General features: G+C 34.7%; 1 protein-coding gene across 3 annotated transcripts in view; it reads left to right on the top strand.

Moving 5' to 3' along the window:
- Positions 1–17,989, top strand: part of LOC129809771 (neuroligin-4, X-linked) — a 161,297-nt gene that overhangs the window by 61,881 nt on the left and 81,427 nt on the right. For all 3 annotated transcript variants that reach the window (XR_008752673.1, XM_055859842.1, XM_055859841.1), the window contains exons 4-5: positions 7,690–8,055; positions 14,724–14,966. Coding sequence is in view for 2 of the 3 variants with exons in the window: in XM_055859842.1 (XP_055715817.1) it covers positions 7,690–8,055; positions 14,724–14,966 (609 nt within the window). In the remaining variant the exon portion in view is untranslated. The remainder of the gene's footprint in view (positions 1–7,689; positions 8,056–14,723; positions 14,967–17,989) is intronic.

Here is a 17,989-nt window from a genome sequence, read left to right as displayed (position 1 = left end):
CAGCGCGTGACAGCATTTTTGATTTACTCATTCGTCCCTTTGCGAGGGAATATTGTAAGGCCATTATCGAAATATTTCAATATACAAGTCATAAAAGTTGACTATCTTCAGCTCAAATCACGTTAAAATTAATCAAATACTTCAAATTTATCGTGATTTTACGGCGTGATAATTTAATGAGGAAGAAATTTGTGTAGCACACTTGATAGAACATATTTTACTAAACCCAAAAGATTTATGAGAAAAATAGAGAGTTTGTTTTTCCGATTCATTTATTGTTCTTTGCAAATTCTTTTCTGTCTACCTTTTTGATTATAAAGACTGAACGGTGAGGGATATCGACTTTGAGTCTTCGATTAAATTTAGATATGCTTGACTCTCAAAAATATAAAATTTTGGGATGACGAATTAATATTCTGTCTGACTAGATCCTTATTAAAGCCTGAATTAAGTCCTATTTTTCAAGCCTTATGCCCTAGACACACTTACGACTTAAGTAGAGAGATGGCCTAACGTAATTGTAATCAACATAATGATCAGAATACATTTCCATCAGTTTTTTAATAATCCGTCTCTCGGGTTAAGCAGAAAAACGGCTTAGTTAGTGGGAAGCTGATGGGAATTCACTCATATTATTATTTTGATTATAATTACATTAAACCGTCTCTCTGCTTAAGTCGTAAGTGTGTCTAGATCATTACGTGAAGGACACAGTATTGCATTCGGAGTGGAGAGCACGGAGAGCACAGAAACTAAACAAAATACTGTTGTCGATTGTATCGTTCAACTTGTATTGACACAGGGGCCTTTCGACATTTAATTTTTCCATACGTTTTTGCATAAAGCCACTGAAGACTAATGGGAAGTTTAATCCTAAAGAGAATTGACTTATCAGTCCGATATATTTCGAAATCGTGTACTAAAAGCTATCTAAAAATACATATTTCATATCGTTTGCCGAAATAATACAAGAACTACGAGCAAATTTGTTTGCGCGCGGTGCAATATGTGCAAAATTTTTACAATGAAAAGTGAAAAATAGCTTCACTTTTTATTAGGCTTGATGGGCCCCTGATTGACAACATAAAACACAGGGGCAAGTACCATAATTTTGAATTGTTGCACCTTTGAAATAGTGCGTTCTTTCCTATTTTTAGATAGACCTGAGCCTTATCTTAATGTAATTAAGCTTCTCAGTTTGGTTTGTGAAGCTCAATTACATTAAGATAAGGCTTAGTTCCCTTTAAAGAAAGGTGGCAAAGCGTCCCAGCTTTGCATCAATTGAATTCAATTGATTCATAAAGTAAAAAAAAACATTCCGAAATAAGAAGAAATGGCCTAAAAAGTTACATTTTAGAATTTTTAGCATGAGTAACAAGCATTACGAACAAATGAAAAAGTAAGTTATAGAAATGTATATCATTTACGGACACTTTACCGATTAACTAAACTCTAAGTTCGATGCAACCGGATTGGAAATTTCAATATCCTTCAAAAAAATCAAATTTAAAGAAATCAGTTGAAAAATAAGCTCTCCAAAGTTATTAAACTTTGACCTTGAAAAATTCCGGATCGAGTCTTTCGAGCATCATGTGAGCTAAAAATCAATTTTTGCGTTTGTCCCGTTCTGTCCTGTCCATCGTATAATCATTTCTGAAGAGAAAACGGTAAGAGATATCGACAAGCGGTTTTCGGAAAAGATTAAAAAGAGATAGTAAAGCGTTCCAGCTTTGCGGAATGCTTGAACTCATGAGATAGAGCTCTCCATGTATTATTTTTTCACATGGTTTTTGGTTTTGGCTTATGCTTTTTGGCTATTAATCTTTTCACATGGTTTCCAATGCAGCCATTCTGTAATTTTTGTTGCATTATCACACGTGAGTTAGAAACCTGACAAGTCAAATGCAGTCCGTCTTGGTTGATTTGTTTAATAAAATTCATTGTTATGTGAATTGCTAGAAATGTCAAATGTGTAATTTCTAACAATACCACTTTTTTTTCAGAACACTTTTTTGTAAAATCTCGCCTGAGATTAACGCTTAATTTGTCATATGGCATTGTCAAGATTAGGAAATTTCTTGATCCTTCAAAAACATCCTTTAAGCAAATCGATTCTAAAATAGGCTCTCGAAAATGGTTTAACTTTGATCTTGGAAAATTCGATATCCAAATGTTTTTCGGATATAGGCATCCAAGGACGAAATATTCATCTCGACCACCTTCAAAACATAGGTATTCGAAAATGAAAAAAGTCTAGGAGCCGTTTTTGAAATTAAGAAAAAAAAATGGTTTTGGAAGTTAAGGAAGGGAGTGGGGGGAAAGAAAAAAGACTGTCCTAGATAATATTGACTCATGGGGGGGTTCATCTAAGACCTCAAGTCTATGTCTCTTACCGTTTGGCCTCTAATCGTGCCACAAGGTGAAAAAAGGTTGATTATATAACCGATCTCTCTTTGATTTCGAGCAGAAATATAAGAGAAAAAGCCCTATTTCAAAGGTGCCCAATTCAAGGAAACCCTATTTTCCCCTATTTTCTAAAGGATTTTTTTGTTCACAAATGTATTTCAAGACTCTTATTCCTCTCAATAATTTGAGAGAAATGTACTAATTATTTTTGTTTTGGAGACGTTGCGTTTTCTGTAGAGAATTATGATGTGACAATGTTAATCTTTTAAGTATTACGGAAATGAAATATCAAACTCCCAAACTGGACATTGACTGAGTAAATTAGTATTTGGAAAAGTTGGGAAGATACCTTACTTCAACTTGGAGAGGTTATCAAAAGGGAATTTCAAGACAATAGAACACTCTTTATACTAAATTTTTAAGCCCAAACAGATAGAATGTAAAAAGACCTCTGCTTATTGTGCAATTCAGCCATTTTTTAAAAGAATTGGAGTAAGGTTTGTTGGGTAGAGTAGACATAATGACCTCTACACACTAGAGATAATTATGTCCATATTGAAGAGTTTTTCCTATACTGGCCTAAGGAATTTGATTCAATATGGACATAAGCTTCTCTAGTGTGTAGAGACCATAAGGGACTCAAATTCAGAATAGGTGTCAGCAGCACACCGATTGCACCATACTCCCTATACAGTCTTTTTTATCCACCACGAGTCAAGGCACGTATCAAAACTATCAAAATAACACATAAACAGCATTGAAATGTAAATTTACCAAGTCACTACATATATTTTTAAAAGAAATGCCAGTAAGACTATAACTAAATGCACTAAGGCAATTTTAAATGAATAAAAACTTTATTATCGCAGTAAATGTGATTTTTGTTATGCTCATGTTGAAACGGTTCTTCCTGAATAGAGGGTTAAACGAATTACAAACATAAAATACATGTTTTTATTTCCTTTTCGTGGCTACTTTTGGGAAAATTATTTTGTTACACAATACTTTTGCCTATATAAAGTGTTAGAGTGTTATCGTGGGCTAAATTAAACATATCACTGTTGCTGTAACTTCTAACATTCCTACAACATTCGGAAGTGAAGTAGGAGGTGCGCGAAATAACTTCATTCGCTCGCTATTTATGTAGGCTCAAAAATCCAGTCATTAATTAGGTAACTCAGATGTTACCGTTAAAGCCTTGAGTAATCCCTATAGCTGGGCATTCTTTAAAGGTTTAGCACTTAATACTCCTTTCCCTGGTTCAAGAGGAATACGTGAAATGCATTTTGTATTTTCAAATAGCGAATATCCAAAAGAAATTAGCATACGGGCGTTGTTAATCTTTTCCTATAAGTCGATAGAAGAACTTAGGCCTCATCGAAATTTCCAGATAATTTAGAACTGGATGCAATTTAGGATGAATAACAAATCAGAGATTAAAATGTTAAGGAATGTCTAATAACTTAAAAAGGGCTCATCATATTTGGATTTCGTACCCCATCAGTGACTAAAAATTTTCTTAATGCATATTTTTGGACAAATTTTGATCAAGATGAAGTTCATTTGTAAGGTCTTAAAAATTTAAATATGTTATAATTAAACATAGTAAGTTAGAATACTTTAAAATCAGAGGCAAAAAATTTAGTAGAGTACCAAATTGACATAACATACCCAGTGCAGATATTCTCAACAAAGAAGCAAATTTTCAATTTATTTTTTACTTCGCAAGAGTTTTACAGACATGGGTCATGACATTGACCAACAAAATTCCCTTTTGGAAAAATCGAGAGAATTTGCATTCGGTGACCGTGGAGGCCATGCTCTCGATATCAATAACGAAACGTTGTTTTTTGCCAATTTTGTCTGATGTGCAATTTCTCTGACAGTGCCGAGGTTTGTAGGAACGTCCCACTATTTTTTTGAACCCATTTTTTGTGAGCCCACGGTTTCAGAGCGTTTCCAGGACGATTTCCAGATACATAGTGACATTCATTTTGACACCATAGTTCAAGAACCCAAGAGAAATGCGATAATTTGCCATCATGGAAGTTCATACCGTAAAAATGATGATCCTTGCCTTCCGGTGGGAATTCGAATGTCCAAATTATCGCATTGCCTTTTTCTCAGGTACATACAATCGTATTACTTATTCACGGATTGTTCAATTGGATAATTTGGATAATTTTAACTGTCAGAAAGGATGATGTTCGGCAACTGACCTCTAACAAGCGAAGCAACGCGTTCATTCTATTAAGAATAACATTTTACTGTTCGAACTCCATACAGAGAGCAGTATTTGTAAACCCTTGATTTCTCCACCCTCCAAAATTTTTAATCTACCCGGAGACCAATTCCCTCAAAAAATGTTCGCGTTTTAGACGATTTGTGAGAAATGATGTCACGCTGTTTATCCGTCCATGTGGCAGTTATAACGTCTAGAGGTCAAACGGTTGGAGATAGAGACTTAGGGGCTTCGGGGACCCCTCCCCCCAATAAGTCGACATGGGGTGACATCGTAACTCCTTTTCGATAGTATCGATTGTCAATTATGAAAAATTGAAACGATAGCTGTACTTTTTGTAGCTAACACAAGAATTCATCAACAGTCACAACCTCTTAATAATGTCACAATGAATGGTCTAACAATACGTAAAAAGTCGTCATTCACTTAACCTAACACATACAGATTTATCGATACTCTCGCTTCCATAGTATCGAAAAGTTGTCATTCTTCCCCTACCCCTCCTCTACCTATCCAAAATTATGCTTATTTTTGAAATTTATCGTAAACGCGTTGTGCGATACTTTTTTTTCATTTATTTTTGGATATGTTTTAAAGATTACCCAGGTAGGCATTTTGTTCATATACGAAAATACCCTTGAATCATTCCTAAACGGGCTTTCAAGGTCAAAGGCTTAAAAAAGGTTCTAGAGAAGTATTTCTCAACCGAATGTTATCATATTAGGGCTTGTTGAACAGGTCTTGGACTTCCTGACAAATCTGAACCGAATCCAATCTAATTTTTATCTGCAATTCAATTATATTACTTTTTGGCGTCACTCGATGTTGGCACCAAGGATGATATTGTATTACTCAGAAAGTATAAATATATCAACACGAGATTCTAGTAAATGGATCAGGAGAACTCCTGTAGACTTTTTATATTAATTCCTCTACCTGGAGAATAGGCAATAATTAACCCATTCAGTCAATGTACCAGAAATACTTGAGATGGAATGTTCATATTTTGGGATTAGTTTCCTACAGATTAATAGATAATTTATTTGAAAATAAAAAATCAATTTTTAAGATAATTTTTTTGAAAAGAAAAAAATATTTATTTTATTAATTATTATTTTATCTAATTTATTATAAACTCTATTGATTTAGATAGACGATAGAGTAACTATTCAAGAAAACAAATTGGCAATCAGAATTCAAATTAGGAAAGAGGATGATGGCCAATTTTAACAAATTTGGCGGTATTTCATATTTTCCGTCCGCCATTTTGAGCAAAATTTTTGCATGACTTTCCACGAAGCGAGAAAAGAATTACAAAATGTATTTCCATCTCAGTCGGGCTATTTTTTCCAAGTAATTGAATGACTAAAGTTACTAAAAATCTATTCCTGACAGCAATTCGTGAAACAATTTCCAAGGAATAAATCATCTAAAATCACTCAATTTGCGTGTGATGTATAATACCATGGTAAGGAATGGGTTAAGCACGTCGAGACCCTTTCGAATCAGAGAAGCAGGGCCAGAGAAGCACTGAGAGACTTCTATATATGAGTTTCCGTATTTGTGGGAATATTGAGGATTAGTAGAATCTTCTAAGCCGTATATCCGAATTGATGTGATCGCGAAATTTGCGAACAAAGTGTCTCCAACGATGAGATTCAGGTTATGGATTATGGGGTTTTATGGTCTCTACACACTAGAGAAATTTATGTCCATATTGAAGAATTTTTCCCACACAAGCGTACAAATTTGCTTCAATATGGACATAAACTTGTCTAGTGTGTAGAGGCCATTAGCGGGAAATGTTGGAGCCTTTGTGATGCGCAGATTTTCACTTTTCCATGTCACACTCGCGATTTATTGGCATTTAAAATCACTTCAAGTAATGTCGAACTCAAGTTTAATTCTAAAAACAAACTATAGTTACAAATTTAGCACTATTTTGAGACGCTAATGGCGCTAATGGAAATTATGACAATTGGCGATACGGTGGCGAATAAATGATGGAGGGAAAATAAGCTGAGGGCCAGTAAATTGCTTCTCTTATATGTTTTACCCGCGGAAATTGGTCGATTACTCTTCATTGTTGTTTCAAACGGGCTTTTATGTCAAACCGGCTGACCGAATTGTAATTCTAACAATGTAGTAAACACGTTACGCGTACTCAATGCATATTGGCGTAAACAGTACTCCTAAGGCATTTTGGACAATGTTTTCAGTGATTTATAAATCGGTTTAAATCGGTTGAGAACCGGTAAATGGCAATGGATGAATAAGTAATTTTGAGGTATAGCACCTTTGTTACGAGTTCGAGCACTTCGCAAAGTAAGGCAAGCTTTGCCACCCCTTTTGTTAATTCTATCACTATATTTTTAATTATATTTTTTAAATACGTCTTTGTGGCAATTTGAGAAACTTAAAATGTCCTGTAATTATTAAATTTACTCAAAACAATTAAATAGTTTATAAAAATAGCAAGTTCAGTAGAGGAGGATCCAAAGGAAAATAGGTTTTCTTTAAATAATTTAATTGCTTTTATAGCAAAATTCGTAATTTTCTTAACCAATTGCTCGTTAGCTTAGCTGGAGTTTGCAATAAAACAATTCAAAATCTGTTTTAGATTTATATAGCAGGGAGCAGCAATTTTCTACATTTCAGTAAGCACACCACATTTTCCACAGAAGTTAACGAATTAACATGAAATAGACTTCACAGAGCACTGAACATTTTCAATTCTATATTTCAAAATGTAATAGTTTTTTTTTCGCAAGCTAATATATTTTTCCTAAAAATCTTGTCGAACGAAATTAAAATGCTGATAAATTGCTGTTGATACAAAAGTCTTGTTAAAATAATATTGAACCATACAAAACTGATATTTGACGTCGAATTTGTATTCTGCCTGCGATAATGCAAATTTAGAAAAAGGGAAAAAAAACTTTTCGACAAGTTGTTGGAAAAGTTGCAACAGATTTTTTTGCTCTATTGTGGTCCGATGATGAAATTTTCAACATGGATTTTTTTGTCTTTTTTTCATGCAGCATCCAGCACAAAGTTGGGAGACAAGGGACCAATGAAGTATCCAGTGATGGTTTTTGTTCATGGTGAATCTTATGAATGGAACAGTGGGAATCCATATGAAGGGGCGGTACTGGCGAGTTTTGGCCAGATACTTGTTGTCACGATAAATTATCGTTTGGGAATTTTGGGTTTTCTCAATGCCAACACCAATCGATATGTAAAATCTCCGGCCAACTATGGCTTGATGGACATCATAGCCGCCCTCCATTGGATTCAGGAAAATATTTCATCATTTGGTGGGGATCCCTCCAGTGTGACACTTGCTGGACATGGAACGGGAGCTGCGTGTGTTCACTTTCTTATATCTTCCAGTGCTGTTCCTGAAGGTAAGTCATAACTTAAAAGCATATTCTGTTCTTTAGGTTCCGAAATTTTGTATTAAGATTTCTTATCCGGAAATTTTAGGGTTGGGAAATTTTTGAAGTAGAAGTTTTCATATCCGGAATCAAAGCTGGAAAATTATGTGTCTATGGATTTCTAGCTGGAAAATTTCACGTTTGAAAAATTCAGCAATTCTGCGACTTGTAAATTTTGAACTCGAAAATTTCAAATCTAGATTCAAAGAATTTTGTTAGCTGGGAAATTTTAGAACGTGCTTTTTTTCATTTTCGATTTTCGAACTGGGAAATTTTGTGACCAGGAAATTAATCATTAAGGAATTATTTCAGAGTTGAGAATTTTTTGTGACCACGTAATGTGTCGAGAAATTTCATAGCTCTGAAATTTCTAATGACAAAATTTCGTGGTTGGGAAATTTTGTACCTATAGAAATTCTGAGACTTAGAAATTTCAAACTCACAAATTTCAATTCTAAGTTAATGGAATTTTCTTAACAAGAAAATTTTAGAACAATTCTAGAGAATTTCGAACTTGGAAATTTTGTGTTTCGAAAATTAAAAGTCCAAGAATTTCAGAGCTGGGAAATTTTATATGCCTGAATTTCAATGATAAGAAATTTTCCACTGGGAAATTTTTAAAGAGGCAATAATTTAGGAAATTTTATATCTTTAAATTCCATAGCTTGCAAATTTCAGACAAATGTCCAGCGCTGGTTTTAATACATTTCTTAACAAGGAAATGCTGGACCAGGAAATTTTATGTCCTTAAATTTCAATGTTAAGCAATTTCCTACTCAGATATTTTGTACTTAAAAATTTTGCCCAGGAACTTTTAATCTCTGGAATTTTGTATTCGCGTAATTATGTGTATTTATTAGCTGGGAAATTTCTATTAACAAAATTTCATACTTGGGAAATATTGTATTTTGCAATTCCAAAACTTCTGAATTACGAATAGGTAAAGTTTCAAACCTAGGATCAAGCAATTTCTTAGCTGGGTAATTTTAGACCAGGGAAATTTTATATTTTTGAATTTCAATGCTAAAAGGAATTTCGCATTAGGAAGTTTTTAACAGGAGAATTGCTTGGGATATTGTATATCTAGCAATTCCAAGGTTTTAATAAATATCTTAGCTAGGAAATTTTAGATTGGGAAATTTTGTGTCCTTAAATCTCAATGCTAAGAAATTTCATAACGGGAAATCTTGTACATGGGATATCATACGCTCAGAAACTTCATAGCTCTGTAATTTTACCTCGTGTGTCGATAAATTTCATAAATGGGAAATTTCTATTAACAAAATTTTGTGTTTGGGAAATTTTATATGTATAGCACTTCTGAAACTTGTCAATTTCGAACTGGAAATTTTCAAATCTAGGTTCAAGGAATTTGTTAGTCGGGAAATTTCATATTCTTGAATTTCAATGCTATAAGGAATTTCGTATTGGGAAATTTTTAACAGGACAATTGCTTGAGAAATTTTATATCTAGAAATTGAACGGCTTGTTCGAATTGCCAAATGTCAAATCTGGGTTCAATAAATTTCTTAGCTTGGAAATTTTAGCCTTTGGAAATTTTTTATCCTTTTATGGGAAATTTTGTACCTGGGAAATTTAATGTCCAGGAGTTTTATAGCGGGGAAATTTCAAAGAGAAAAATTTCGTATATTAAAATTTCGTATTTAGAAATATTATAACTTGTAAATTTCGAAATGGCAAATTTCGAAATCGAGTACAAGAACTTTTTCAGTTGGGAAATTTGATTTCTGAAATTTCTCAGTGCCCGTAATTTTGATCAGCAGAAAAAACGAGTTTGGCAAGTAAAAATCGAGTTTGGCTTTCCAAAAAAAACTTACGACAATTTTTATTGCCTTTTCTTAATTAGAAATTTAATTGATTTAACTATTATAATCCTACATAAGTATATTTAAATGTTCCAAAATGTCCATTATTAGACAATTTTTTTTTATTTTGAAAGAAAAACAATAATTTCCATGTCCCAAAGTAAACATTAAAGAAACTTTGAACTCATTCGAAAGCCATAAAGTTCTTTTACAAGAAAAATTGGTGAGTTTATTAAGAAACTCACCTAATTTCTTACCCTTATTTCGAGCTCTAAGACTTAATTGATGATGTCAAGTGCCATAAGAGATGGAGAGTTAGCAGATTTATGACCATCACTGTGGAATTCTCTCAAAATCTTCTCTCCACGGGATTTCACTCTGCCTTTCCAAAGAATGTCTCTTTTGGGGCTCTTAGCCGCATTCATTCTTCCTTGGTGAAAATACATGGGGAAGAACATGTATTTATGTAATGGAGAAACTTTTAAATGTATTTTAGAGATTTTCTTCTCCCTGTAACCCCATGCGAAAAATGGGGTTTTGGGCTTGAGAAATTTTTGAACTTTCTTCGATGCTTAAGAAGAAGATTAAACATTTACTTGCTCACTCTCAGTTTTATGTCGACATTTGCGGCAACTGGAAGGAGTTGAAGTTGCTTGTTCTCAGATTATGATGAATTGTTTGCGGGAAACCGTCACATGATACCCTGGGAATAGTTGTGCAAAGTAGCAGAAACAAAAAAAAAACCACGCTAGTACTTTAATCGATTTTACAATTCAGAGCTCTGGCAAATTGAATATTTTAACTCTTCTCTAGCCTGTTATTCTTGCTCACTGAATACCCGAGTAGTTGAGGGTGTCAACTGAGTTCGAAAGTTCATTTTTCTCACCTCTTTTATTGCCCACCTCTTCCGCTCCAATAATTGTTAAAAGTTTTATTTTTTTTTTGACTGATGATATCACACTTTTGGTGCCATGGGAACCAAAAGCGATGATTCTGATCCCATGTTACATTGTATTTTTTTTCCAAAAAAAAAAAAAGAAAAATATACAAATCCAATGTGAATTGCAATCAAATCTGGCTTTATGACGGCGATTTTTCGCATTAATAGTTATAGTATTTAAAAATGAATATTTTCGATAGTGTTATTAACTTTTGAGCGCTTCATTTTAAACCTATTGTAATTTTTTGAAATAAAAGTTGATAATATCTTTTGATGGAAACAGTTATAAGCCTTTATTATAATTAAAACGAAATGAAGATCTAGATCTTCTATATAAATATGCCAACATAACCATTGTTTTTCAATCTTTCTTTTTATCTTAACCCTTTAGGGACGTGTGTTAAAGGTGTTAAAAAAAATCTAAATTGAGTTCTATTTTTTTCGAGCCTGAATGACGTTTTAGAAACGTTTTTTTTAGAAACGTTTTAGAAACCGTTTTCGAGAATTAAACTCCGGTTATGAGCACATTGATTGTGAGAATTCTTCGTTAAAATTTCTCACAATTTGTATAGATCATTAGACTACGTTTAAAGTAATCAATTATTAAACACCTATTAAAGCAAGTCGTTGCTTTCAATACAATTATAAGCATGAAATCATATAAATATATGATGTCTTGGGAGTATCGTTTCTAATATATACGAACCTGATTTAGCAATGAACGACTCGGCTTTAATCATATGTCTGCAAAGACCCTAAAATTCTGAACACTTTTACGGCTGAAACCGAGAGACGGCTTAACGGAATTATAATCAAAATAATGATTAGACTAAATTCTTATCAGTTTTTCACTAAGCCGTCTCACTGCTTAAATCGTAGGTCTGTAAGGGAAGAGGCAGCCAAAATCCCTAAAGGGCCAAAATCCCGTAAACCAGAATTCCGAAAGCCAATATCCCGAATCTTCAAAATCCTGAAAAGCATGAAATTATATATGGAGGATAATGTGTACAATAATTTCCCAAGACACAGAAAATTTTCCTTTGCTTTCAGCAAACACAGGTGCAATCGTGGGAGTAGATATGACACTTTTAAGAATTCGAGATTTTGACTTTCGGGATTTTGGCTTTCAAGATTTTGGCGTTAGGGATTTTGGCTTTAGGGATTTTGGCTTTCGGAATTTTGACCGGTACCCGTCTTTAAACTAGATGTAGAGTAATGTCCAGTTCCCGAAGGACTCACAAGCCTAACAAGCAATTTTATTGATTTTTCAGAATCTAATAGGTCCTTAATAATCCAAGTCTAAGTTGATTTTTTTCAAAAAATCTCGATTGTGAGTTTTAAGGGCATTTAAATGCCCTATTTAAATGCGGGCTTCAGACCTAAGGCTTAGGCTTATACGAAAAATCATTTTATTGGTTCCTGTTCATCCACTTTCCTCTCCCTATTCCCAGTCCTTACTTCCAACTTTCTGTCTTTCCGGGGGGTGGGGGGGCAAGGACTATGTCCAACAACCCCTGTGCCCTCCGGTGAGGGCACCAGCAGCCCCCGAGCATTGGACTGGACGATGAGTGGAGATGTTTACTCTACAGAGGTCCGTGGTGGAAGAGAGGGAATTTTCTGCTTCTTCCCATCTTCCCATGTTTCTTGTTTCCCGCTCATTCCTGCTGTAGCCAGCAACTTCGTCGCCTAGACAGCAAAAAAATAGATTTCTGCCGTTTACCTGGGGAGAACGCTAAGACTGTGACAGACACAACCACGTTACAGAGTGGGAATAACAAATTTATCTATCTACAGTAGACTCTCTCTCAATCGGGAATATGGGGCAAAATGTCATCCGGTTTAGCGATAGAATTGAGCGTCAAAGCCTTTGTAAATTCAACAAAAAGCTCTCAATTATAAAAAATCACGATAAAATAGGAAGAACTACAGCGAATTTGAGCAAATTAGCTTCATAATTAAACATGAAAATTGTCAACAAAATATGTCGCCCGATTGAAAAAGAGCCGATTGAGTGAGAGTCTACTGTATCTACTTAGAATTTTAAGACCCTCGGGAACTTGGCTAAAATTCTAAGCTGAAACCTATGTAAGGGCTCAAATAGACTCAGGCTGATCCTCGGGAATATTTAGCCTGTAAAATTTAGCAGCAAAGAATCACCCCAAACTGGTATACACTAAAGGAGGGGTGTGCAAGAACCGTTATAAAATCCGAATAAACGTCTAAATAAGTTTGTTCAGGTAGCGTTTCGATCACAGACGTACAAGTTTCATTTAACGTTTGTTCGATTTCAAACGGTTCTTGCACACCTCTGCACTAAAGATTTTCTCTACGGGTCACGGGTAACCTTATCGTCCTTAAAGGGTTTCTAAGAGTTTTTCTAAGCTTTGAGAAGGCTGTAGAGAGCAGTTTGTTTTAGGTTACTAAAAAGGCTAGTACTTCCTTTTGAGGAGTTCCTCTGGAAGTGTACAATAGTCAGTCTTAAGTTACACAATTCCTGAAAAAATAGGTCAGATTCATTAAAGGAATATGGATTAAATAAGAAATGTTCGAAATCAGAGTACAGTAGGCTCTCTCTCAATTGGGCATTTGGGGCGAAATGTCATCCGGTTTATCGATAGATTTGGGCGTCAAAGTATTTGTAAATTGTACAAAAAGCGCTCAATTATAAGGAATCATGATAAAATAGGAAGAACTACAGCGAATTTGAGCGAATTAGCTTCATAATTAAACGTGAAAATTGTCAACAAAATTTGTCGCCCTATTGAAAAAGAGCCGATTGAGTGAGAGTCTACTGTACGTGCGAACTCTGAAAGAGTTCATCTAAATCTTTATACAAATACCTGTCTGCCAAAAAAATGTACATTTTTATGACAAAAATTCTTAGCCCGATCCAAACGTAAACCACAAACTCTCTTAAGCTTGAAAATGACCACAAAAGCTGAGATTGTAAAGAATCTCAGCTAACTTTAACTGAAAAAAAAAAAGATTTATACCTCCGGTGTGATACAGGGTATGAGGGACACGGGCTCCTTCTTATCTTTAATTTTTTTCAAATTTAAATCCTTGATTTTAGGGATATTTTTTTTACGCCGAAAAGTTTTTTTTTATCCTCAAACGAAAATAATATTAGCAGATTAAAGTGTTTTATTTTCAGTTATTGCTTCGCAAGATTCTTAGATGTCCTTAAAAGGTTAACCTCTCGTCTGTTTACGAGATTTTCCTCCATTGAATGTGGCAAAAGATTTGTATGTCACTTTAGCTTTTCTATAGTGTATTTCTTGAGTACCAAAATGATTGCAAGAAAATCACTAAGCTTCGTTTATTCTTTCATTTTCTGATATTGTCATGGAGATGAACAAATCTGATGACATCTGGAGAATACAAGAGATTTTTGCGAATCTTTTTCTATGTAGTTATCATTTGACTTGTTATAAAATCCAGTTGATGTAGGGAATTTTATATAATCTGACATCAGTCGTCCAATGTAAGTTTTCTCAGTTTTATTAAAATGCAGAGTCCATACTCTTTGCTGAGGGGAAAATACTATATAAAGCAACATTTTCCTGAGGCATAACATATCAATTACAAATGGAAAGTGATATCAGTACAATTTACCAAATTCAATATTTGTGCTTCTTCTTGGGGGGTGGGGGGGAGGGGCAAGGGAGTGGGGGTGAGGATGACAATTGGATGGGAGGTATAAGAGGATAAAGTTCTCTGGTGGAGTTCGGTTTATTCTCTCATCTGTAAATCCGTTGAATTTCCAATTTGTCGGCAAGTTTAAATGTTTGGTAACTTAATCCCCTTTTGAAAATCAATTCGTAGAAGCAATTTTGAAATTGAGAGCAGGAGTGAATATTCAAATTTTGCAGGTCTTCTGTTTCATCGGGCGATTCTGATGTCAGGATCAGGATTGGCTCCGTGGTCACTTGTTGGTGATCCAGCACGACAAGCTGCCATTGTATCGCATCATGTTAAGTGTTCCCCAGATGTGCGCCATGCTCTCCTCATGAAATGTTTGAGGGAAAAGCCACTTGAGGACTTACTTGCAACACCAGTTAGATCATCGTACTTCAGCAATTCCTTCGGACCTACTGTCGATGGTGTTGTTATAGGTAAGTGTTTTACAAGGCAACTCATCCAATCTCTATCCTCTTTGCTTTCCTCCTGGTAATGCTACAAATTGTGGATAAATGAACGTGTCAGGATTTTTAAAATATTGTCACTATAGAGAGAGAGTATTTCTGCTGAGATTGACTCAATTCACTGGGACAAAAAAAAATTGTGGGAAGTGGGAAGTTTAAGTAGAGCTGGGAGAGTAATCGATTAAAAAGCTCCAACATAGCCATTCCTGCAACATCCACCTCCATATTTTGACATTAAGAACTTGCTTCTAGACATTCTCTTGTGATTTTATTAGCAGAATCCTAAGAGAATGTGGTGTAGTTGTGAATTCTTTTTCTTGTACATTAAACTTTGAACAATATATAGTTTAATAATTTTAGTTGCTGTAAATATTTTTGTTCTACTCTCACTTCTCTCTGAGCATCCTTACAAGATTTTTCTTACACCTCTTTTCTGTACCACAACTCTGTGGAAAAGTTGGATGTGTTAATGAGTATAAAGTTTGAGGTTGATTCTGTGAAACACAGAATCATGCCAATTTTAGCTCCTAACGCTGCTATAACTAGAAAACTTGAAAATTATGAATATTTTCGAGTTTTTAAAGCCCTTCGGGGATCATGGTAAAATCTCTACTCTCAATGCTCTCCACTTTTTTTTCTTGCGAACTCATTCTAAATGTAAATTTTTACGACTTAAAAATACAATTAGGATGTTTGAACTTTTTCCATGTTTGGATTAAATTACCTTTTAAATATTCTGACAAATGATTTATTAATATTTTGCTCATGAATGAAGGGTTTTATTTATCCTACACTGGGGAAAATATTTTTATAAATTGCTCTTTTCTTTTGGCTATAAAACTTTAAATTTAAAAATATTATTCCATATAACAATAGGAAATACCGATCGTTGCTTGACTCAGAAATTGTCATAACTTTGAGGAAATATGGTAAAACTCGGAATGTCGGACACTTAACCCTTTAACGACGGGACAGTTTTCATGGACCGAAAATCAGCAATAAAAATGAAACCAATGTACAAAACTAGTAAAAGGTCTTATTTTGGCCTTCGAAAAGCCAACAGTATCTGATTTTGTGTATTCTTTGTCTCTATGAACAATAGGGACAAAAATAGCCTAAAAATTTAAGTAATTTTTCTGACAATACTATAATGAATGATAATTTTCAATCTAATGAAAAATATTATGTTTGAGTATTGTAGTTTCTTTTCCCAAAACGGCTTAGCTTAAAAAAAATGGAAGTATAAAAAATATTTAAGATTAATTTTCATTATTAGAATTTAAAAATTCGTCATTTTTTAGCTTAAAAAATTACTACATAGCAAATAGCTGGAGACTTTCAAAAAATATCCTAGATTCCTTAAACCTTCCCTTCCACTTTACAATTATGTACAGACATAAGAAAAAAATAACTTTAGGTAGTCAGGAAAAAATATTTTCTTTATGGGACACCGGTGTTCCAATCGTCCTTAAAGGGTTAAAGAAAAGTTCAAATTCGAATGCATTTTTAAGCTGAATATATCGTTCCTTATTTCAAATGATATAAATCATTTATCACGATTTTTTAAACTAAAGGATTATAAAATAGATTTATTAATCATTCATAATTTTGTGAAGCAGGAAACTAACTTATGCAATTTGATCTCTTGTTATTCTTTCATATTTCAAACATATTTTGAAAGGAAAAAAAATAAAAGAAATAAATAGTTTTTTTTTCCAGACACAAAATGAGTTGCTCAAAATTGCTCGAAAAGAGTTAGTTCCATTTTGTTTTTGAGGAGCCATTATATTAATTCTAGATATCATGAGATACCTTGAGAAATATTTTAACAGTTTCTTTACAGTCTTTATTAAAAAAATCATCTGAATATGTAATAGAAAAAAACAACGGACTCTAATTAAAAAGAAGCACTATTTTTCAAAAGTCGGACAAAATTGAAAAGTTGGACCAAATTAGTTGTAAAGTCGGACATGAAGAATTGGTAGGAGCCATTCAGTCATTGTACAGAGACTGTAGTAGCTGTGTTCGTGTAAACGGATCCAAATCGGAAGGTTTTCAAGTGGGTGTTGGACTGCGTCAAGGGTGTGTTCTATCACCATTGTTGTTCATAATATACATGGACAAGATTATGGAACGCAGTCGGGGGCGGAATGCGATTCGTATTGGGGATTTCAGGGTGAGCCATCTCCTCTATGCAGATGATTTGGTTCTTTTTGGATCTTCCGAAGAAGAGCTTCAACGCACACTTGACCGATTTGTAAATGTTTGTGCCGAAACAGGTATGAATGTGAACGACAAAAAGTCGGAGGTAATGGTGATTTTCCGAGAATCTGTGGGATGCACTCTACATGTTAGTGGAGCCTCATTGACACAGGTGAAGAAGTTCAAGTATCTCGGGGTGTTATTCACGAGTGATGGTAGGATGGAGGCAGAACTCTCGTCGCGAATCGGTCAGGCTTCTGCAGTAATGAGGGAGCTTGGCAGAAGCGTGTTGAGGAAGGTCGAGCTTAGTCGATCGGCTAAATTATCGGTTTTCAAAGCTGTGTTCATTCCTATTCTCACCTATGGTCATGAGATTTGGGTAATGACCGAAACGGTAAGATCGCGAGTACAAGCTGCCGAGATGAGGTACCTTCGAGCGGTAAAGGGAATCACTCGTAGAGATCGAGTGAGGAATGTGGCCGTTCGTGAGGAACTAAGAGTCGAGGAGCTGCTTCTTCGGGTTGAGAGATCACAACTTCGATGGTATGGACATGTTCAACGCATGAATGAAGAAAGATTCCCCAGAAAAGCTATGCAAGCCATTGTGAGGAGACCTCGGCCTCGAGGCAGACCTAGGACAAGGTGGCTGAATCAAATTCAGAATCTTGCCTTGGAACGCCTCGGGATCGAACTCGAACATCTTCCTGAAGTGGCGGAGGACCGACAGGCGTGGGCTGCTAGATTGGATGTCATGGGCCCGCGACCCCAATAGGGATAAGCGGTTGAAAATG

Source organism: Phlebotomus papatasi, chromosome 1 (assembly GCF_024763615.1).
Source record: "Phlebotomus papatasi isolate M1 chromosome 1, Ppap_2.1, whole genome shotgun sequence".
In the NCBI taxonomy this organism is placed as follows: domain Eukaryota; kingdom Metazoa; phylum Arthropoda; class Insecta; order Diptera; family Psychodidae; genus Phlebotomus; species Phlebotomus papatasi.
This window is presented reverse-complemented; position numbering and strand designations above follow the sequence as displayed.